The 24213-nt window shown below is 41.9% G+C and overlaps 1 protein-coding gene across 4 annotated transcripts; it reads right to left on the bottom strand.

Annotated features, from left to right (window-relative positions):
* Positions 1-1082: 1082 nt before the first annotated feature.
* Positions 1083-24213, bottom strand: rc3h2 (ring finger and CCCH-type domains 2). 4 transcript variants are annotated; one of them, XM_085413670.1, is made up of 20 exons: positions 23773-24213; positions 21402-21729; positions 21164-21281; positions 20406-20678; positions 19494-19669; positions 17921-18121; positions 16346-16478; positions 13137-13255; positions 12703-12815; positions 12299-12595; positions 11870-12072; positions 11462-11760; positions 11233-11379; positions 9437-9574; positions 7701-7865; positions 7336-7585; positions 7036-7120; positions 5754-5961; positions 5417-5571; positions 1083-5292 (listed from the first exon to the last, which is right to left on the bottom strand). In XM_085413670.1, the coding sequence occupies exons 2-20, from the start codon at positions 21630-21632 to the stop codon at positions 5151-5153; spliced, it is 3453 nt and encodes a 1150-aa protein (XP_085269796.1). In that variant the 5' UTR covers positions 21633-21729; positions 23773-24213; the 3' UTR covers positions 1083-5150. The 4 variants fall into 4 exon arrangements, with proteins under 4 accessions (XP_085269796.1, XP_085269795.1, XP_085269797.1 ...); XM_085413669.1 differs by having other exon boundaries at positions 1084-5292; positions 12287-12595; positions 23773-24211; XM_085413671.1 differs by having other exon boundaries at positions 1084-5292; positions 12287-12595; positions 20406-20639; positions 23773-24211.

Below are 24213 nucleotides of genomic sequence, written 5' to 3'. Positions count from 1 at the left end.
TCTGTAAAAAAGGACTGCGTAGTTTGAAATTGTTTTTTGATCACCAGTTTTATACACTTATTAAATATATCTGGTCCTTGTGTTGCACCTCATTAAAAAAAAAACCCAAAACAAAACAGTCTTGATGGCGCCCTTCTGTTTACAACATATCTTGGGTTTAAAAAAAACAACAACTATGTCCCGCTGCAGTCAGTTATGAGAAACACACCTACGGTTCTCATTGTGTCGGTGCCATGCTGGCCCTTCCTGTCCAGCCTGTTGTTTCATAAGGGACGTACGTGGGAACACAAAGCACAATACTCCGTTTAAATATATTGAAAACCAGGTCACCACATCACAGCAGGCTCACACACATACTTAGCCTGTTAGGAAATAAGAGATTTCTAATGAACGCTTCACAATAACACTGACCACCTCATGTTTAAGTCCACACTTTTAACAGCCACTTTGATTTGATTAGTTTAAATGCACTGCAACAATCACGCAGGAAGGAATGTATAGTCCTGCTGCATTTTGAAGCAATGTGGGTGCATCATTGTGATATTCTACTTAAAAAAAGATCCTAGGAAATCACATTGAAAAGAAAAATCATTAACACAGTGGTGTAGCAGTTAGCATTGTCACCTTGGCGCGCAAAGGTCTCAGGTTTGAATCCAGCCTGGTGGCCTTTGTATGTGGATTTTTAATGTTCCCCTCATATCTGGGTGGGCTTTCTCTCAGTTCTCCAGCCTGGATGCATGGGTGGATCTAGAGGTCATTTTTTTGTCTACGTTCACACTGCAGGTCTTAATGCTCAATTCCGATTTTTTGATCAAATCCAAATTTTTTGTCTGCTTGTTCACACTACAAATAAAATGTGACAGCAAACGTGCTCTAGTGTGAACCCTCAAAGCGGCCCGCATGCGCAAAAGAAGACATCGCACACAACGCGCTCTGTTTAGACCCAGAGCAAACAGTATTGTTTGACTGATGGCCGTTATTATACAGACTTGTATGGATTCGACCTTTTTTGGTGGATTTTACCTCTTGTTGTTAATTGTTGTAAATGTGCTCCAGCATCTAATCCTATAACAAGACAAATCAAGACAAGAATCACACACACAGTACTATTGTTGGTTTATTATAGCATGCAATTTCATGTGCTAAAATCTTCTTTTTCATAACTTAACGTCTCAGTGCAACCCCGAAGCAGTATGCCGCTGGGCCAAGCTGTCTGCAAGTCATTGTAATACATTTGAACAAGCCAGAAAATGCACCAGAAGAATCAGTCAGTAAAACAAAACTCAAACAGTTTCATACATTATTAAGAGCACATAAATCATCACCACCATAGGTTAGACTTTACTCCAGCCCTGCATTACTGCACAATTAGTAAAAGGGAAACCTTTCACAACGTGATATTTCCAAGGAAATAAATGGAATACATAACAGTATTATTCATCTTGGGGACCTTTTGGATATACCGTCTCTTAAGGATTGTAGTTTCCTCATTCTGAAACATTACACAACTGCCCCAATGACTTAAACATTTAACTATATCTGATTATCACAGGTTGTATAAATGAGCGTCTATACTAAAAGTCCATCTAATGATGGTGTCAGACTGTATACAATGACGGATGTGTACCATCTCTTAATAGTTTACATTTCAATCGAACAATAGATTTGCAAATAAAATGTCTAATACAGACATGAATAGTCAGAAAACATCAGTTCATATGTTTCACAATCAACAAACAGGCTTTCCCCCCATATAATATAGAATAATGCGACACTTTTTTTCTAATAAAAAACATTTTTAGCAAACTTTCATATCCAAAAGAAGCAGACTTCGAATATACCAAGAAAAAAAAATACCACAACAACCAAATGTGGTTATAACAATAATAATATAATCTCTATTAAACAATAATTGATTTTCATGAGCAAGCAATTAAAATGCTGCAAGCAAACTTCAGCACTTGACGTGGCCACACAGTGGGCATGTGCAGAACTCTTACAGCGCTGGGTGTGTTGTATCACAACTACAGAATTGTCATTACTCCTCCGCCATCACAAGAGGGATTAGATCGCATGCATGACGCAGGATGCAGGGAGGGCCAAGGTTTAGGAGGTGGGTTGAAGGGAAGTGGGAAGGGGCACTCGCTGGGTGCGATGGGAGAATCAGTGCAGTGCAGTGCAGTTAGCCACTACAGCAGTGCTCCAGACACTTTATAGGAAACAGGGAGTATCACTTTGACATTACTTCAATACTCACAATACTGTTTTTACATACAGTAGTGCCCAGCCCTTTCTCATGTGAACACAAATAGCAAAGCCAATACTTAATACCGAGAGGCAAAGAAAACACTGGCAAATAACATAATCAGTGCTAACACTTTAACCCACGCATGGTTGGGGTGAAAGGGTCAGTTATCAGCAAAGTGAAATTCAGGCAAATACTTCCACATAATATTCAAAGTGATGGATATAGAAAAAGCCAAAGTAGCTGAGCAAATTAAGACTTCCCTGAGCAATTCAAAACAGACATGGGTCCGCTAGCCCCCTCTAATGGAACAAAGCACAACTACAAGAGAAGTATCTCACTCCTCGACTTGACAGAGCCTCTCCCTCCTCGCACAGTTTACAGGGGAAGGAAAATTAAAAGCTGTGGGACGGGGCGCGGATTTCAGAGACTGATTGTACTGTACCCAACATGGCACTTGACATTATTATGTTGTACTTCAAAGGTGAAGCTGTAAACAGATGCAGAGTGATAGTATAGGTAGCTGAGCTGATTTAATAACCGTCTGGAAGCAGCTAAATCCCTGTGCCTGCCCTTGGCTTTCACGGTCACACAAAACAAAAAATAAAGAAATAATTTTTTTTTTAAATTCTAAAGAGTATCACATCAAGTTATAATGAAATGCTCAGACCAATGTATCCAATTCCCTTCTCTCTCTTTCTCTCTCCTTTTACTTTTATAAAATAATGAGAGAAAAGATGTTAATGCTTATGTTTCTGAGTTTGTTTTTTAAATAGGTACAGTAGCGGGGATAAGAGGAAATTAAGGGAGCTTGAAAGACTTGAAAATCAGTTAGCTTTCGACCTCAAGATTTAGAATTGGATGTAAACAAACCTCATAACTTTATATCCCATATATATATGTATGTATGTATGTATGTATGTATGTATGTATGTATGTATGTATGTATGTATGTATGTATGTATGTATGTATGTATGTATGTATGTATGTATGTATGTATGTATATATGGGTTCATGTTTTGTATTTATTAAAGTCACTAAGAAAAATTCACTCATGACAAGAAGCCTCATATTTATAAAAGGAGTGAGGCACAGCAGGGCTGTATGGAAATCACCCATATTGAAACAAAGCCACGGTGAAGTAGCACACGGCAATGTAACACAGACAAACATTAGAAAGCAAGTCTACCACAATGTAACACACAACTAACAACAAAAGAGTGGCAAAAAACCTATACAGAAATACCCAAACAAACAACTTCACAGAAGTTAGTTAAATGAAACTAACCAAAACTTTTCAAAAAGTAAAACAAAGGTTTATAGATGAACAGATGCACGAAGTGGCGTCCCTCTCTTGGGTAGGCTTGACCTTTAAACATCACGCACAGCTGGTAAATATTGTTTACACAACACACACACATACACAAACAAACAAAAAATGACGGGACCGGAAATAATAGACGGTGGACTTTTTAAAATGCAGTTCCGTTTTAAGATCACATTTGTGTTTGTTAACACCTTTGAAATGGTAAACAAACAGAGCTTGTGTGTGAGCGGGGGGACTGTAGAGCACATGCTTCGTTTTAGACCACGCTAAGGAGAGAAAGGCCACTGTATTGCATGTTTGTGTGAATGGCAGTCACATGACGGCGTGAAACTCTTTAACTTAATAAGAGTAGCTGATTAGTGCCACTACAGGCACAAAGAGATAAAACTGACTTGTAGAGAAATTCATTACATTTTCTCTAGCTGCTGCTTGAACTACAAAGTCTGTTCCTAAATAAAATACATTTATGTTAAAAGTATTGTATCATTCATTTAAAAAAAAAAAAAAGTAGAAAACTGACCTTAGGTGATCAGTGATCTTTTGAAAATTTAGGTCTGTATGTTTGTGCCTCTGATCCCATGACAGGACTGGAATCCAGAGCCCAACGTTTAAAAGATCATATGACTCAAAAGACAGAGGCTTGATTCACTATCAGCACTTTTTAAAGACCTCTGCTGCTCTTTTTTTTATTTTCTCAGAAGGGTGCCGTGCCCTTTCTATTTTTGGTCTCAGTATAAGTAACATCTATGTCTTAATCTTTTCAGAGACGTAAAATGAAATGTCAATATGAAACATAAGGCTGCTCAGAGAAGGCATTTGTTATAGCCTAATAAGACATGGAAAAAATTTTGTCCGCCTAAAAAAAGGGATAAATAATCCCACTGTTTACCCTTTAAAAAGCTATGTGGGCCTTGACCATAAACCAGCACCTGCTTTGAAACTTTTGGAAATGCATGTTTTCCAAGGCACAAGCTAAACGCAAATTACACACAGCGAATTAATGTCAAAGCATTCAATGTTTGGGACAGGCGTAAGTAATTGGAGGGTCTGCTGCTGCAAATGACTTCTGTTTAATTTCCTGTGTACCTCAATGCTATACTGGGAGAAAGGATCTCAGTAAACTTGGTAAAACTGAAGAACATTCACTTATCATATTGTCACCCATAAACTTTATCTGACAGCTTATGCAGAACGACAAGAAAACCCCCCCAAAAAAAACGAAACAAATGAATTCAATCCTATGTGACCGATCGGATGGTTTAAGAGCTCTCCAACCCTCCTTGTAAATATGACCAGATTTGGCACAGCAAACACAGACAAGTTCAGCATCTACTATATGGGAAAACTGGCTATTTACCTTCCTAGCCATAAACAGCAAAGTTGGAAAATTAGTAAAATGTGTATAACTCTTGACCTTGCAGCGTGGCACAGCACAGGCTGTTGACCATTATCTGTCAAGTTTCAGTTAGGCATGTGATCAACATATATGAAGGCTGGAATTAAAAGGTTTTCCATTCAACCAGGATGTGGAACTCAGGTGTAGCTCTTTGTAGGTCAGTGATTGACTTTGTGTCCTCTTAGCTTCCATTGAGCAGCATCTCTGGCCCAGATGTTTCGGGACAAGCCCGGGTAGAAGTGTCACCCAGTCGAGGGGGTCCAACCTGGAGCTTCGCAATGCCCAGACCTCCTGAGACTAACCCTCCTGGAGACAGAGACTTCCTGCAAAACAGGAGAGAGCAAAGATGTGAGACAGGAAGACAGCGAGAGATTGTGCGTCACTTAAGTCAAAAATGACTCAAGACTCGGGGCAATCCTGTGAACAGTGATTACCATGGTAATTCACCTGAAGGCCATTTTTTTCAACAGGTGAGCATCCATCTTTTCTGACTCTGTTTGTGGGTGCTCTGCTGCAGGAGATGAGATGAGGGTAGAGGAGCACGGAGGTGAAAGGAGAAGGGAAGCATCCTGAGACTGTGGGGTGATCAGGTCTAACGACTCCTGTGAGGCAAAATTGTAACACAAGACAAAGGATAAAGAGGTCTGGTCGATAATTAAACCTTTTTTTTTCTCAACTTGTTTTTTTACTGAGACTGTTCCCAGTTCAGAGTTGGGCAAATTCAACATCAATCTTCAGAACATGAAACTACATATAGCGTCAGCATATACAAAATCATACTGACCTGAGACTTTATTTCCTGCTGGTCCGAATCCTCCATGTCTAGAGCACAGAGTTCGAGCTCAATGTCTCGATCTGGGTCTGACTCGCTCTCGGCTCGGTCCTGATCCTGGCTAAAGGCGGTCCGGTGAGCTTTCAGATCAGACACAATTTTCTCTCCGCTCCCTATTGAAGTTCGTCTGGCATGTAGCTCTGAAGCACAGAGCTGCTCACTAAAGCAAGCACAGACCGGCACAGATCAGTTTTTTTAAACAAAGATTACTGTGTGGTCATGTACAATCATGTGAAAAAATAACATTTCCACAGGCCTTTAGGAGCTATAACTTGAAGTAATAGTCTTCTATATGACTTTATCAGTCTCTCACATCGTTCGAGAGGAATTTGCTGCAATTCATAGAGGTTAGCACACATTTGTTTTTGCACAGCTCTCTATGGCCCAGCATCAGAGAGCATTTCAGTCAGGTTTAGGTCTGGAATTTGACTGGACTATTGTGACACCTTGATTCCTTCATAGCCAATGTGTTGAAGAGTTGCTGCTGTGATTGATATCACTGTAATGCTGCATGACACAATTAGGTCTGAGTTTAAGTGGTCCAGCATATGACCTCACATTTCACTTTACAATATGTTGGTATCCACAGGAGTTTATTGTTAACTCAAGATGCTCAGATCCTTGGGCTCGTAAAATGAGCCTAATTCATCGACCCTCCACCACCGTGCTTTAGAGTTAGTGTGAGATGTCTGTGCTGATATGCTGTGCTTGATTTTCTTCAAAGATGGAACAGTGCATTATGGCCAAACATCTCTACTTTGGTCTCATCTGTTCCAAGGACAGGTTTGTATAGATGAAACTTTGCAAGCCTAAGCCGTGCTGATATGTCACTTTTTGAAAGAAGAGGCTTTCTCCTGGTAGCCCTTCCAAACAAACCATACTTGCTCGGTCTTCTTCTAATTGTTCCGTCCTGAACTTTAAAATCCTAACTGAGGCTTCTAGTGTCTGATTTCTAGCTCTGACTGTTGCACAATGTGATGGGGGTAAATGTGATGGGATGCCCACCGCTGGGTATGCTCCCGAAATTTAACCAAACTTCTGCATTTATCTCAGTGGTCTCTCTTGGTGATGATAAGTTAATCGTGTGCATTTGATTAGCAGCATCTGGCTGCTACTTACCCTCTTAATTCCTATGGAGGCAGTAATGGTGTGCGTAGCCCTGTGAAAACCTCCTTTTCACATGACAGCAATGAAAAAAAACTAGAAGGACAGAGTCTGAATGTGAATGCTGTACCTCTCCAGGAAACTGGAGTGGCTGGAAGAGTCTGATCCTCTGGAGCTCCACCTGTAGTCACTGTGATCCAAGTGAGCATTGTAATCTATGAATGAATGAAGAGTTGTAAAGTAAAACATTTGTAAAAACAACTGAATCACACCAAATAAAGCAATATAAGAAAAAACATCAGATTGTGCTTTAACTCTTTTCAAAGAAGGTACTGATCTACTTTTAAACATTTCTTATCTTTTCTCTTCTCTTTCGGTCCCTTTTGAGTTTTTCGTACGATATCTTCTTTCGTTTTTTATCCCTGCTCACCTTTGAAGTTGATGGGAGTGGTACTGGCGCTCCCTTGGCAGGCTGTTGCTTGGACAGGGTCAGTGGTGTGGTAGCCTGTGCGGGACGCCCTGGAAATGGCCCCCCACTTCGAGATAATGGGCCCCTCACTAAAGGGAATGATCGGGTCTTCGTCTTTCAAGCGACGGTAGTTATCCAGCGAATGCAGCCATCGCTTCCCGACGCCGCTATCTCCGACGCCACCACCTCTACTTTCGTTACTGTCCAACTCCTGCATGGGGAAAACACGTGCACATTTTAAAGCGATCGCACACATTTGTACACAGCCAAAAATTCTGTGTTTTGCAATAAACAATTGATCCTTTTGTATATATGAAGAGCCTTACCGAGTGCTCAGAGCAGGCGTGAGATGAGGTGTGCGCAAGCGTTTCAGGCTCAAATGAGCTGAGGCAGGGCCCGATGGTACCACAGGACCAAGGGGAGTAGTGAGCCAAGCCTTCATCACCTCTGAACCTGCATCCCACACACTGACCTCCACTATTTTCCACATGCTGAAAGAGAGAGATAGAAAAACAGTAAAAAAATGACTTGTGCTTGCTGTTCATTGCTCTAGATTTACTTGCCCAAAGGTCAAGGACATTTATTTATTTATTTAATTTAAGATTTATTTTTCAATTTTTCAGGCACCTGAGGAGAATAGCTACACCTTTTTTTTCCTCCGCTGATCTTCGGCCAGGAATATGCCATGAAATATTCAGCTGTGTGAATGGCATGCTGGTTCAACATTTCATATTTTGCATTTGATAAATCATGCAGAAAAGCTAACATATTTTTAAGGTGCCCATTCTCTTTCCCAGTTCATTAAATACTGTCACCTTGCCTGGTTTCCTTTGGCACCTGTGCTGTGTGACACCTGGTTACAGCAACAAGAAGCTGGTCTTAACTCACCACGTATGGACACCTTTAAAGGACCACCTTAAAGGCATTAAGTATCCTTTAGCATAATTTGCAAATGATCCTGAACTTGACAACCAAGAGCAAAATTAAAGTGTAGATCAAAACAAAGTGTTAAACACAAAGAACAGAAACCACTGTTCCCAAGCTTAAGAATTGGTAACTGAAAACCACACCCACCCTTTTTTGCTTCCCTATATGGACTTTGTCACTCTTTAAAACAGAACAGTTATCTCCCAGCATACAATATTGCTGCAGCCGGTGAGTCAAAGGACACTTTGTTCATATCTCAGCAATCTGACAGAAAGGCGGTATTTGACACCCTGAGATGAGAGCGTGTTGGTCATCCCTGTGACAGATTGGCAGCCTGTGTGTGGGTTTAGATGGGATTCAATTCCTCCAAGACCATGCAAAAAGCAAAGTAACGTCCTTAAAATATAGCAGCCACATGTACTCACTAAGTTGAATTTCTGCACTTGCTGCCAGTGCTGACACTTTGCAAAAATCACTGCGCCGACAGCCAGTCTCCTTGGTCTTATTTGCTTATTCTTGTTATGCAGAGTCTTTCAAATTTTACTGAACGTGTTAAGCAAACAATTAAAAAAGTTGTGCACCTAATAAGTGGTCGATTTAATCGTGGATGTTTTCACAAACAGACATCTGCCAAACTGTTAAACAAAGCTTTACTCCGCTGAAAGCCTGAGTCACTGCTTGGTGAAGTCTTGCCTTCTCTTTTTCTCTCTCACTTTCTCCCGCACAAACACACACACACACACACACACACACCCACACACGCCACAATTGTGCATTGCTATGGTATCTTCCTCCACAGTTGCTAGGCAACTATCTCCCACTTAAATAGCATTGGACACAGCTGAAGCATAAGCTTTTGGGATAGGAATTAAAAAACAACATAATTTAAAACCGTTAAAACACATAACCAATTCACCCCTTCGTAGCTTCATCCGCCTGCAGTGAGCACGTTAATAAATATTTAATAAAAAGAAGGGCAGTTTTACTTGTCATGGCAATAAATCCCCTTAAAAGTGTTGTGTGTGTGTGTGTGTGTGTGTGTGTGTGTGTGTGTGTGTGTGTGTGTGTGTGTGTGTGTGTGTGTGTGTGTGTGTAAATAAGGAGAAACGGGCATCTCTTTTATTTGCTTTGATACCTCTGTCCCAAAATCGATGGTGAAGATGGGAGAAGACTGGGAGGGTCTGTTGGCACTGTGATGATGGTGATGATGAGCCCACTGTTCCTGCTTCCTTCTGAACAGATCCTCATAGCCTAGAGCAACACGTCCGTAGTCCTGAAGAGGGAAGCGATGGGCAGGGGAGGAAACATCAACAGAGATATTACAGCATATATAAGAATAATATGAATAATAATATATCTGAACCCAAAATGGTAGTATTGATACAGCCTTTGCAGTCTTCTGCACTTGTGTGGCCTAGGTCTGAAACTGGTAGCAGCCAGGGTGGAAACTGTAAATAACTATGCAAGATAATGTAATGTCCTTTATGTGTCAGAGAAATGTTCACGGTGGTTATTTTTTCTATTAGTTTTCCTCATCACGTGTACATGCAAGTGGGGGGGATACTGAGTTGCATTGCACTTAGTGGATTCATTTTCTTTTCTTGGCTTTTAGTAACGCATAATAATGCCAGATGGGATCATGTTTGTTTGCTCTTTGCAGATTTTTTTTACACTGCATCTCCTCATTTTCACTTTTATCTCCACAAATACACCCTACAAAACGAGTCTTGTTATGTACGACAGGTAATGTAGCTCTGTCGGTGAAGTGCGCTTTAGCACTGCAGCAGTATAGCTGCTAATGCTATACGATGATGTGAGAAGGAGACAAGTGAGTGGGAGAGGCAGAGACATATTCGGGTGAGAAGTGGGAGGACTATAAAGGAGGTTGAAGCTCCATGCTGCAGCTCTGTGACTGAAGGGGAAGGTAGAGGTGAGGCGATATGTGGGTGTAAAAAGAGTAAGAGAAGGAGAGGAGATGTTGCTGTAAAGAAGCAATAAATCTGTTCAGTGTAACACAGACCACCACCAATTAAAAATTGATAAGGTAATGTGATATATTGGGATGTTAGCATTATTTTCCTCAGTAGGGACCACTATTTTTTAATTACAGCATAACTCAGTCACTTATCTCTCTCTGTATGCCCACTGATCAATAATTCAAATATATATATTTTTATTTTATTTTAAAGACTTCTGCTCTTCAAATGAGCCATGGGGGAAATTACAATATCACCACTGAATTAAATGTCTAAGCGAGATGTTACTGATAAGAGCAAAGTTTATTTTTCCAGCCAATTAGTAGTGAGTGTTGCCCTCGGCAATGGTGAAGATATGTTGGAAGATAAAGGGCCAAAAGCTGCAGTTCTTCAATAGACCACTTGGGGCTGGCTCTAAAAGTGTGCCAATTCCTGTACACCCCCACGCTACATATGCCCACTTAACTGAAGAGATGAAATGTATTTACAGCTTTGTTCTATCATTTATTTACCCCCTCTCTGACAGCTACAGTCCCCTCCATAATATCTGAGCTTTTTCCCAGCAAAGATTTTAATGGTGATTACAGTAGCAGTGTTGCTGTTTTGGATGCTAGAAAAACATTTTCTTTTCACTCACTGTGAGCTCACTGTGCCGGTAACAGCTCTGCCTCTTTGCTCTGAGTGTGTATAAATTATGACATCATCGTCTTTGCTGCTGCTGCTGCTGCATTATCAGTCTTTCTGTTTAAAAAGTGGGGGCCGTGTGGGCTGTTGTCATACTTTTTATTCACATGCCTGCTCCGAGAGACGTTTCTATTGCAGGTCTATTTTTAGTCGCAAACGTTCACGTTTACATGGTGACAACTGCGCTCTACAGACTCATAGATTAAACAAAGCTTCGATGCAAACAGAAAAAGTATGTCTTTTATATACAGTCTATGGTTGTTTCCCCTACCCTGTGTAGCCCTGCACGATGTTCAGCTCCAGAACAGTAGTTGCTGTCTAGAGAGTTGAACCTCTCCCTGAGTGGAGGTTGGTAGACAGAGGAATGCAGCACCTCTGGAGGCAGTGAGTTACTCCTGGCGTCCTCTCTGTGGTACAGCTGCAAATGTAATCATCAACATTACAAATAAAGTCGCAGAATTACCACACTTTATGGTAGTATGATAGTCAAGATTGCTCACCTGAGGCCTCCATACTCTCCTGCTGTCATAGAGGGGAGCGTAAACTCCATGAGCAGGGCCCATTGGGTGCCCTGGGTGGGCATGGAACGTGTGAGGTCCCATTCGATCTCTAGGCGGGTGTGATGGGTACCCCGAGGAAGACGAAGAAGGTGGGTGTGGAGTTTGAGGTTCATTTGGGTAAGAAGATGGAGGACCAATGGAAGGTGGCAGAGAGGATTCTGGGACGTTGGAGGATCGCAGGAACCGAGCCATACAAGGTTTGTGAGGGGGATGAAGACTTGATGGGTAATAGGAACCTGCTGGAGAGTAGGAGGGAAAGAAGAAAAACAGAAGCTATGAGCACTTTCCGCCTATCGCACAACAGTGAAGTATTTCTGCACATCCAACTTCGTGTAAAAACAAACTCACAGGCTGGCTGATAGTGGGCAGTGTCATATGTGGAGTGAGGCTCCTGGTAGTATACCTCGGACGCCTGAGAAGGATGCGATGGACGCAGAATAAACTGACCATGTTTGGGTATAGGAGCACCACCATCAGACCGTCCGACTGTGGTCAAGGGAGACATCACTGATGAGTGGCTGACTGGAGTCCTGGGAGGAGAGAGAGGCTTCCTAATGAACCGAATGACAACACACAGAAAAAGAGTTAGTACAAGATTAGGACTGAGTTGGAAATTCATATGGTGCTAGAGTTTTCACCTGTAGTTATTCTCTTAGACATATAAACAGCAGTGCTACGCTTAAAGCAAAATTAACATTGATCACAGGGTTAAATACCAACAACAGAAGATGTAAACATCAGCAAACAGGTGGAAACAACTCTTACTGTTCTGCTGACCCAGATGTGGTTTTGTTGGAGCCAGACACATTGGGCCCACTAGTTCCATTTGGCACAGCTCGCTTAGATTCCTCCATCACATCGAGCCCTCTGGAGATCAGCTGAGGGTGATTTAGGCTGGGTACTCCCTCCGCCATGGTGGCTGTGCTGTCTCCATTGCCTTTGAGCCCCTGTCCTACTCCTCCAGACACATCAGAGTGAATGCTGCCCTCCATGGTGAAAGTTTTATTCATTCCCCCCTGCGCTAAAGGGAACCCACGGCCCACACTGCTGCTCTTCTTGTTCCTCAATCTAAATCTATCGAGTAAAGGATGCACAACAGGAGCATTCAGTATAATGGACATGTATTAGATGCTATTTTTTTTTAATCATAGAAAATGGAAGTTATGTAGTTGCACACTCACTTCTCCAACTCATCCTGTGTGTGCGCAAATGTGCAGCTGGTTCCTCGGGGACAGCCTCCCTGCTGACGAAGATCTCGGCACATGCTGGTCTTATACTTGCTGTTTGCCTGAGGCTGCAAAATGCACAGACCCAACTATTAAACTACTACGTTTATCTCATAGGTAAACCTACTATAATGAACATATCTCCCTACAACAACAATTTCAGTGCTTTTCCAGGCGCATGAGACTCACACGGCAATTTCAGTCTCTATTCGCTTGGCTATACTTTTAAAGACGAGGTTCAGTCCTCTCAACTAAATCTGTTAGCTGTTAACAGCTCTACCAGCTCTTTAAAACATATATTATGTTAATGGTCATTTACAAACTTGCAGCACATCCCACCTTATACCTGGTTATCTGTTTTGCGACTATAATTGTTAGCCTCAGGGTACCTGTGGAGTTTCATGGCTCTTCTTGCTGAAGTTCTGTATGAATTCCACTAGACCATGAACCACCAGCTTTACAGCCAGCATCACACTTTCGAGCTCCTCCCATGATGGTGCGGAAGCATCTGCACACAGAACGACAACATACAGTTTGTTAAGCAGAGGTTTTTATTACTAGAAATCCACAAAATTTAATCTACTGTTCTGTGTAAAGGGTGGAATTACTAGCCCTAACCCATATTTCTCAATGTGCTTCCTAAACCCAATAGTGGGATTAAAACAGTTCCACCCAAAAGTGGAACTGTAATTTTGGTAGGCCAGCCAATCCTGAGAAGGTCCACTAGTCTTCTGGGTTTTCTCCGTTTGTGGATAATGACTCTGGCTGTGGTTCACTGAAGTTCCAAAGCCTTGGACATTATTTGTGATGCTTTCCAGAATGACAGATGTCGACAGGGCAGGGCAGGGTGAATTACTTTTCACACAGGTAGGTTTGGATAGCTTTTTTCCACTGATAAATGAAATCATCATTTAAAAATGCCCTTTGTGATTACTTAGGTTATCTTTGGCTAATTGTTAAATTTGTCTGATGATCCGAAACATGTAAGTGTGAGCTATTCACAGAACTAAATTACAGAAAGCCCAAGTAGAATTCAACCAAGAAATTTGTAGTGTAGCCCACTGAAAATATAGAATAAACAACTGAGACCCTGTTACCATTAAGTCAAATTAATACTCTCCCCATCTGGAGAGTTATTTCTATCTTTTTGGACGTTCCTACACAGTCTAATAACTAAAGAAGATATGAAAGCAGGAATGCTAAAGCTAAATACTATCATAATGAAATGTCACAGTAATATTTACAGCATTCAGATCTTGGCTTCGTGCATTAAGATGTCAAGATTTGATAATTAACACAAAATACATTGTACAGCTGAAGGTCACATGACTATTTTGTTTGAAAAGCACAAGCTTCCAGTTTTTTGCTGGCTGTAGCACAGCAGCAGCACTGCAGAGGGATAATATCCCACATGACACCAAAGAAAATATAGCCACTTGCAGTAATGCAGCATGTATAATATATTGTCTAATGATTTGAGAGGCACAGTGCAGAATACATTTCTGAGTGCTGAGGGTGTATGTAAAAGACAAATAGACATCAAACACTTAGTCATTATGTTTTGATTAGTAAATGTTTAGCACACATGATGAATCATAACTTTCCCTCTGTCTTGCACTCGCAATTTGCCTTTTGGCATGTAAGCAGCACTTTTTTCACTCAACAATCCTTCTGAAACCCTAATAATTAGAACCATATGGATACTGTTACCCTGCCTCCCACCCTACAGCAGCTGGAATAGGCTCCAGCCCTCCTGCGACCCTCATAAGGATAAGTGCAAGAAATTGGATGGATTGATGGATGAATACTGTTCTCTATGTGGCAGTCCACACCAGTGGCCTGTTGAAGCTACTGTAGGTGGAGTCACTGGGGATATCCAGGGGTAGAAATATGGAGTGAACTAATAAACAAAAATATACACTGAACAAAAATATAAACGCAACACTTTTGTTTTTGCTCCCATTCCCCATGGGATGGACGTAGAGACCTAAAATGCATTCCAGATACACAATATAACCATCCCTCCCAAACAGTGGTCACAAATCAGTCCAAATGTGTGGTAGTGGGCACATCTGCTATATTGAGATAATCCATCCCACCTCACAGGTGTGCCACATCAGGATGCTGATCTGACATCATGAGTAGTGCACAGGTGTACCTCAGACTGCCCACAACAAAAGGCCACCCTGGAATGTGCAGTTTTGTCTCACAGCAAAATGCCACAGATGCCACAAGCAATGAGGGAGCGTGCAATTGGCATGCTGACAGCAGGAATGTCAACCAGATCTGTCGCCCGTGCATTGAATGTTCATTTCTCAACCATAAGCCGTCTCCACAGGCGTTTCAGAGAATATGGCAGCACATCCAACCGGCCTCACAACCGCAGACCTCGTGTAACCACACCAGCCCAGGACCTCCACATCCAGCAGGTTCACCTCCAAGATCGTCTGAGACCAGCCACCCAGACAGCTGCTGGAACAATTGGTTTGCACAACCAAACAATTTCTGCACAAACTGTCAGAAACCGTCTCAGGGACGCTCAACTGCATGCCCGTCGTCCTCATCGGGGTCTTGACCTGACTCCAGCTCGTCGCCGTAACAGACTTGTGTGGGCAAATGCTCACATTCGATGGCGTCTGGCACGTTGGAGAGGTGTGCGCTTCACGGATGAATCATGGTTCACATTGTTCAGGGCAGATGGCAGCTGAGAATGTCCCAGTTCTTGCATGGCCAGCATGCTCACCGGACATGTCACCCATTGAGCATGTTCGGGATGTGCTTGACCGGCGTATACGACAGCGTGTACCAGTTCCCACGAATATCCAACAACCTCGCACAGCCATTGAAGTGGAGTGGACCAACATTCCACAGGCCACAATTGACAATCTGATAGACTCCATGCGACGATGTGTTGCACTGCATGAGGCAAATGGTGGTCACACCAGATACTGACCGGTTCTGGGTCCCCAGACCCCCAATAGCACAAAAAACTGCACATTCCAGGGTGGCCTTTTGTTGTGGGCAGTCTGAGGTACACCTGTGCACTACTCATGATGTCAGATCAGCATCCTGATGTGGCACACCTGTGAGGTGGGATGGATTATCTCAATATGGCAGATGTGCCCACTACCACACATTTGGACTGATTTGTGACCACTGTTTGGGAGGGATGGTTATATTGTGTATCTGGAATGAATTTTAGGTCTCTACGTCCATCCCATGGGGAATGGGAGCAAAAACAAAAGTGTTGCGTTTATATTTTTGTTCAGTGTATAAAAGAAAATAAAAAAAATTGAATAAGGTGGGCAATATAAACAGAGTTAGAGAGGCAAAGCTGAGATGGTTTGGACATGTGCAAATGGGGGGAGTGGAGATATTAGACAGAGATTTTGAACGAGGATAAGCAATGGGTTGATGTGACAGAGGAGGATGCTAGGGAAGCAAATGAACAAACAAACCTGATGCTATTGTCCCACCGTTTATTTCACAAAAACCTGACTTGGGTCTTATTTTCTTGTTAATAAATGATACAAACTGTGGAGTGTGGGGCATGTGGAGAAAAAGCTTGAGATCCATGGTGTTAAATGAAGGGACGTACCTGGGTTGTGGTCTATGTTGGCTAGCAGTTCTAGGTGTGGTCTAAGGCTTGTGAGGTTGGCAGGATCTCCTGTCCTCTGCAAGACGATCGTCAGCTCCTGAACACTCTTTGCAAACGACTCTGGAGACTGCAACTAGAGCAGATGAAAGAAGATGATGGTCGTTTTTCAAGGAATTAATAAACAGATGATTGCAGTATTCCTCTGCTTCCGCTCTCCAGACGCTTGTTATAAATAGAGATGGACCAATCCGATATTACGTATCGGTCCGACACTGACATAAATTACTGGATCGGATATCGGAGAGAAATAAAAAATGTAATCGATCCATTAAATATCAAAAAAGCACCTCACAAAACTTGCAACATGGCATAACTCGGCTCATAACCGTAGCACGTAGCAGCAGTATGCGTCACGTGATAGAGCGGCTGTGTGTATTTGTAGCCTCGCTACCAATCCGGCATTTCATCTCCGAGGAAGTGATCCCAGAGAGAAGTAAAGCAAATGTGTAAGTTCATCTCTGAATGTTTGTAAAGCATTCCCGCGTTAAGCTTAACAACTGATATATCGAGTCACCTTTGCCCAGAAAGAGGAAACCAGCAGCTGAACAACAGCAGCACGTTTAAGCTTGTTAAGCTGTCGTTAGAATTTATTTAATATTACTTTCTACTCGAGGATCTTTTTCTACGTAGCTGACGGCTGGTAACTGTGCAGGGGCGGATCTAGCAAAGTTTAGCCAGGGGGGCCGATAGGGCATGAACAGGGAAAAGGGGGCACAAAGAAATACTTTTCTTTCTTATTCTCATTTAAAATGTCTAGCTTTTAATCAATAATTATCCAAATCTTACACCCAAAGTTTTAATTTGATGTAAAATGTATAGAAGTCCATTACTGTATATAGTAACTGTTAAGTCTAATATACCCTAGTAAGCTATACTACTTTTTCCTTTGGGAAGGTACCATCTGTGCAGTCTGCAGTTCTGTTGAAGATGTTGAATCTATTTAATTATTTTTGAAAAATAATTGATTTCTGAGCATTTTTTTCACACTGCATCAAATTAAAGTTGATTACGTCGATTAAGCATCATGAGGTGGAGGGTGGTTCCCTATTTTTTTTTTTCTTTTTTGCTGGGAGTTTTAGAACACTATTAGTTAGGTTGCTTAATATTTACGCTAAGTACTCTTTAAAATACCAGAATAGGGAGGATGGAGTAGGTTTAACTTTATTAGATTGATCAATATTGCTGAACTATGAAATATTTTGGGTGCAGTGTATTTTTTGCATACAGGTATAACAGATTAGCTTTAGTGTTTGTTTGTTTTTTTTAACTTGAGTATGAACTTATACAAAAAGCAGCAAGATATTAAAAAAACAGTTTTATTGATTAAAAAACACTATATCGGATTTATATCGGTATCGGCCGATATCCAAATTTGTGATATCAGTATCGGACATAAAAAAGTGGTATCGTGCCATCTCTAGTTATAAACACTGCTTGAAATTTTAAAAAGCAAATTCAAGCTGTCACAACCTTGCACACGGTCACCAGAGGTGAGGACACGAAGCCTAATGGTACCTTGTCAATGATGGACTGCATATGTGACTTGTGGACCAGGTCTCCATACAACAGAGAGGACCACTGCTCAGGTGAGATTCGCAGGCCCGCTTCCATTGCGATGTGGACGATCTGCGCGTCATGTTCCCTCCTCAGTGCCTCATATGTGCGAAACTCCTCCTTGAGCTGCATCAGGGAGGAGTCCTCATCACGCTTTGTCACCTGATGATGAAGATGGATGAGCGAGAGAGGGGATGAGAGACAGGGGAGTGAGAAGAAGAGACAAGGACACAAATGACCTTTGTCTCCAATACGATTAGACAGACAAAAAAAAAAGAAAAATCAAACTTTAACACGATTTCAAAATAAAGCTTCATGTACTCTTGTGTATATTATAAATAGTGCACTTAAAACTGAGGCACAATTTTAGGTTATCAACACCATTGACGTTTTGTGGGGTCAGAAAATTGAATGATTAAGGCTACTATGGTAATTTTGTACCAGCAATGAAATCATGTTGTTATAATGCACACCTGCATGGCTTCTTTGGAAAAATGTGTGCCTGTTTTAAATTCCTGTTAACTCTCCTTGTCCTTAAATTACAATACATTTCTATCTGTGAAACCTCAAATGCTGAGTGTCGTGTTTGCAATTAGTCTCGTAAATCAAACAAAGCCGTCACTTTGTCAACATGTGGTGTCTTCAGACTCAAACACTCAAATTCAGATCACACAAAGGGACTCTCCCCTTCTCAGAATCTGCCCTATGAGTAATCATCATAAGACACCAACTGTCAGCTGTTTACAAATATAAAAACACAATCAAATTTCACGATCAGGTTTTGTCTTTACTCCTTTATCTATCTTTGCATCGTTTATCTTTCTGTGTATCTCTGTGATGTCTCTGTCTGTCCTGCGAGGCGGGGCAACAGGTGCAAATATAAACTGCCGTTGCATCACAAGCAGATAGCTGGCATTTCTGCCCTGCCAGCGATGTCTGTCATCAGATAACAGGCATAAAAATACACACGCGCGCACACAGATGCGCACACACACGAAAATATATTTAAAGAAGCCCATCTTCTTAATAAAGAAGTGGCCTTTTATGAATTATTAGTACCAGTATTTAAGTGGAGAGGATTCACACTGTAATCCACTGGATTGTGCTCATTTTCATATCCATCCACAGCTGAAAGGGAGTTTTGCAAAGCTTTCTCAGACACTATGACTAATTTTAAACGAATCGTTATTTTACTTTTTTTTTTTTGGAAAACATTGTACTGACGAGAATGTAAGTTCTGGAAAGTACCTACAAAACCAATGCCAAAAAGGGGATATTAATCTGAAGCACCGCCTCATCAGAAAAGAAACCTGTAGTCGTACCCGACAATCTATTTAGGTCCCCTCCATTAATGAGGCCATTTATCGTGGCTTGGGTTCTTAGGACAGCACCAAATGGTGATGGTTTTGTAACGTTTGACATAGAACAAATTCAATGATCTGTGGTTTGCTTGTTCAGTTCACTGAAATGTAGAACCTGTCATTGCAGCATGTTTACACATTCCTGTAAGTGTGCATACATCTACTGCCTGTACCTTGAAGCAGGAAGCCCTGTAGAGCAGCTGCACGACGTGGCCTATGCTGGTTTTGGAGGCCTGGGGGAATCGAGCTTCAAGCTTTTGGACTACAAACAAAACCAGCACCTTCCTGGACAGAGCTGAACCGTCCTCCAGAGCCAGTAAGACAAGCTTCAGTGCATCTTCTTGCATAGCTGATGGAGGACGAGTTGGAGGGTTGTACAAGGATTGAGAGATTGACAGGATAGGAAAAAGGTGGTAATGAAGGGGGAAGTCAGAATGAAAGTAGCAGTATATGAAGAGGAAGTGGGGAGAAAAGAGAGAACTTTTTAGCACAAACACACTCAGTGACATGGGCAGCATGCACATGCTATACATATTCGAATATTCAACACTGGTTACATAAAGACTAAACAAAGGCAAGTCTATATCTAGTAAACAAAGGGTTTTGGAGGTGTCCTCAGATTTAAATGAACTCATTGTGTTATCATGACAAGAAAATCTTTCCCAGTCAGAATCTGCCCTATGAGTAATCATCACAGGACACCAGGTTCCAGCACCAGCAGGCGGTTTGATGAAGCAATTTAAACAGTTCTGGACACAATGAGTCCACTGACTTGATAAAAGATGACAGGGTGACACAAATCTAGTCTAACAGCATGAATCGTTAATGTTAAGGAAAACTCTTTAACTGCACTGCTTCCACATTTAAAACTTCAGAGTGTCAAATGTTTAATAAGTGATAGTTTTTAAGACAACATGTTTTACATGTTTACATCTTTAGCATACCTTACAGCACTCCAGTGATGATGCATATACATTATGCAAATGGTTGGAATTTAGCTGTGATTAGAAAGTGCTTTGCCACACAGGCATGAGTATAGAGGCACTATGTGATATAGCTAATATGTTTCTGTCATGCACACTTACCGGGTCCCAGAAACTGGCAGCCCCGTGCCCTCACTGCAGCCCAGAGGTTTGCAGAGAGCTGCTGGGGGTTCTGGTGCTGAAGGATGAGCTCGGTGACTGTCCTTTCCCCCAGAGACCGGCCTGCCCGAACCGCCCGCACGCGACCCTCCTCCTCCACCAGCTGGCAGTTCACCAAGGTCACCAGCTTCCTCTGCATGGGCCTACTGAGCACACTCGGGCTCAGGTTTGCCACACCTGTATTAAGCGACAGCTCCGGAGTTAAACCCACTGTTTCTAAAACCAAATAACAATGAAAGCATTCACTTTAGTCATCAGATATTTAGTCTCAATTAAATAATAGCTGAAGAAAAACAAATTAAGAAGAACTTTATCCTCCTACACAAAAACAACAGCTGAGCAGTCAGTGTTCTTATGCATGTAATAACCTCCAACCAAACCCTTGCTTTTCCTTCTTAACCAGATATGATCACCATTGAGCAAAATGATGAACACTGCCCCAATCCCATAAACCGGAAGTCTATGAACAAAGAACCAGTCTTTTTCAGTAATAAAATCTTCTTTTTATATAGTCCGCAGAGAGATGAATGTTCCTTCAGCCTTATAAAAGCACACAAGCTTCCAGCATCGTGAGAAGTGTGAGAATCATCAATGCCAAGTTACACAGGCAGCCCAACTGCAGTCCCCACGCACTGAATATAAGGAGCTTAATTCTTTTTCACAACTGCCCAAATGTACCACACAAAGCACACATACAGTACCTTTTGAGCCACTGATGGGCTTTAGGTAGAGAGCCAGCTCTTCTACACACATCCTGCAGACCTCATAGTGTTTAACCTCTGCTGCACTGCTCAGACTCACGGGTTGAACATCTGGGACCTGATATCATACCAGGGATGAACACAGAAGATATATAAACACATAAAGCTTCAGGCTTTTCTCACTGTGACAGTGTCACAATCGCTCACATAAACAGGAGTTCTCTCTTTTTTGCCTCACCTGAGCGCCAACCAGCTGCAGCAGGGCGCAGTTGACAGGCAGCAGGTCGATGTCGGTGCTGATCGGCGTCTGATCAAAGGGACAGGCCTTGCGGTGCAGTTTGTGTAGGCAGGTCTTACACACCGTGTGGGAGCATCCCAGACTGATGGGCTGGTGGCCGCTGCTGTCAAACTCATTGTAGCAGATGGGACAGGACAGGAATTCTGTCCACTGGGCCGCCTGCACTGGCATCCTGCCACCACACCACCGAGACAGGCGATGCCGAGCTCAGGTGGAACGCATGTCAACGACCCCGACAACAGCACCTGCTTGCCAGTGCCAACGATGACTGTAAGGAACAGGATGTAAAGATGTGAATTAGCTATTTAGGGATCAATTAATATATCTCATTTGAACTCAAATATCATTTGGACCGATGTGCATGAAGCCCAGCAAGTGTGAACACTGGATAGGTATTTCAGTTCCACGCATTTTGCAAAGTACAAAGGCAGCCCCTCACATGTCATAAAAGTTATACGTTTATTATTTGCAATGAGGGCAATAAAACCGTTTAACTTCCTAAAAGAAGTAGCTGCCACTGGGTAGGTGTGTGTTCCCCAAACACACACCGCAATAAATGGCACCTCCTCAGCGAGAACACAGTTTCAAGTCCAGGTCTATATTTCACCGATCTCATTACAAAAGCAACAACAAGTGGGAACAGACGATGACAACAACAGCAAGTAGGAAAGAGAATTTAACAGCATTATTTGTGAACCTGTTATGAGAGTGCAAAAGTTCAGAATGTATATTAGTAGAGAAGCCAAAAGAAAAGTTTTACATGATTGTGAGACTGAAATTAGTCATGCTGAGTCTTCCTGGTTTGCTTTTTATAACATACCGTACCTTCTCTTGAGTGTGCATGAGTGTGGACATAACTGATAAGCACTGACAGTTGTGCACAGACAGCTATGCACATAGAGCTGAATAGTACCAGAATCTTTTTTTTTTTATTGTGAGGACAATTTCAAAGCCCAACACTGCACCAACACACACAGAGTATCATGAAAAGTTAACCCAAAGCAATTCTAGATCATTAATACTGGTTTTAATATCCATTGTTTTGTATTTTTACAAAACGTAATTATACATTTTCCAATATATTTTAAATCATGTGCACAGATAATCGGAAATAAGCCAAAAGCCGCTTTCAAGATTTGAGTCGCTTTGGCACAATGTGCAGGATATAATGCCAGGATACTCTATTTTACTACATTAACATCCAGATTACATTAGTGCTTTAATAAAATACTGCTGTGATTTACTAGAAGAGTCAGGCTTAGCCACTCACTGTGTACAGCATGAGAGAGGAGGAAAAGTATCAGGTTTATTTTTGAATTTATAATGGATGTTTGTTTATGGGATAAAGTAATGCTGTGGTTTTATTTTTGTTTTGTTTTTTCTGTATTATATTGCATGTTATTTATATATGAAATACTTAGTATATTATAGAGATGTTATGACTAATCTGAAAGTATGATTAAAAACATCTTGTCAGTAGATGATTCAGTTGACCAAACCCATTCATTCATATATTTTCTCAGCTGCATTTTGAACTCAGGGTCAGCAGAGCCAAGCTGTCTTGGAGGTAGAGTTGGGCTACACCCTGGACAGGTGGCCAGTCAATCACAGGGCTGACACAGAGAGAATCAACTGACAAGCACACATGCAAATGTGCTAATATTCTGTGTAAAAGCCTCATGACTAAGCTTCTATACATAGCTGGTTATTGACCAAACGCAAAACCTTTCATAAAATATAACCACAAAAAGGAAAAAATCAAACACAACATGATCCTTCCGTCTCCACTATACAAAATGTTTAACACTGCCTTCAAATGGTGAGCGCCTGTTGCATTCATAGTCTGTTGCATCTGCTCAAAGTACAATATTCACTAAAATAACAACAGCTGGTGCCCTCACTCAAACGGATTTAGAGATACAATAAAATAACTTTATCACGCACACGCCAACTGAAAAAAAGACGACGATTAGAGGGAGCTGTTAATCGGCTGGACCGGTTTTTGTTTACATGTGTAGGTACTGCATGTATCAAACTAATGGAGAACTATTATCCAAAACCAGAAAAAGACACCATTTCTAATTTTATTTTAAATACTATTTTTGGAAGCTTTATGAAAACCAAGTCTGTTAACAATGGCAACTTTGCAGCAGAAGGAGGTTAAAAAAAAGAGAGGAACTGTGCGCATTACGCACGTGCTGTACTCCGCGTTAAACAGCAAATATGCCCAAAAAGTCCTGCAAATCCATATGCAGCCATAATCACATAAATGGCAGCCTGCCAGATTTACTGCAAAACAAGACATACGCACCTTCGGAACGACCCACGACTCGCCTCGGCAGCGCTCTCTGCTTGGCCGCGTGGATAGCCCCGCTCTGTCCTCGCGCGTCATATTTCCTTCCGCGAGAAGCCCAAATATAACACCGGTTACAGCTTTTGTAGCCCACAACCTGCTAAAGAGTGAGGTAACACTCATGTGATGAACCGGCTTCTGGGGGCTTTTTGGAAAACCAAGAAGGTGGGGAGTTTTACCACGGCGCGTGAGCCGGATAATGTCTTTCTGTGAGTCCTTGCAGATTAAGGGGGGTGTAGCCTCTGGGGGCAACTGTTTAACCGTGATTCACTGTCTGTAGTCACGTTGACAGCCACCTGTTCCTGTTCTGACAAACTGCTATCCCGTCATTTTTTTTTCACAAATAAGCCCCAGCTACAACTGTGCCTGAGTGCTCGAGGTACAGCAGTACTTCCCGGG

The sequence above is a fragment of the Rhamphochromis longiceps genome, linkage group LG7 (genome assembly GCF_057381845.1).
Source record: "Rhamphochromis longiceps isolate RC_006_pf linkage group LG7, R_longiceps_female_GT1.1, whole genome shotgun sequence".
Lineage (NCBI taxonomy): Eukaryota > Metazoa > Chordata > Actinopteri > Cichliformes > Cichlidae > Rhamphochromis > Rhamphochromis longiceps.
Note: the sequence above shows the minus strand (reverse complement) of the source record. Positions and strands in the feature narration are given on the sequence as shown.

Excerpts from the sequence above, each read along its gene's own strand:
- rc3h2 (XM_085413669.1), bottom strand. The coding sequence starts at position 21,632 with ATGCCAGTGCAGGCGGCCCAGTGGACAGAATTCCTGTCCTGTCCCATC. Across the intron at positions 12,596-12,702 it reads ACACAGGATGAGTTGGAGAA|ATTTAGATTGAGGAACAAGA; the intron begins GTGAGTGTGCAA and ends TTTACTCGATAG. Across the intron at positions 9,575-11,232 it reads ATCGTGCAGGGCTACACAGG|GACTACGGACGTGTTGCTCT; the intron begins GTAGGGGAAACA and ends TTCCCTCTTCAG.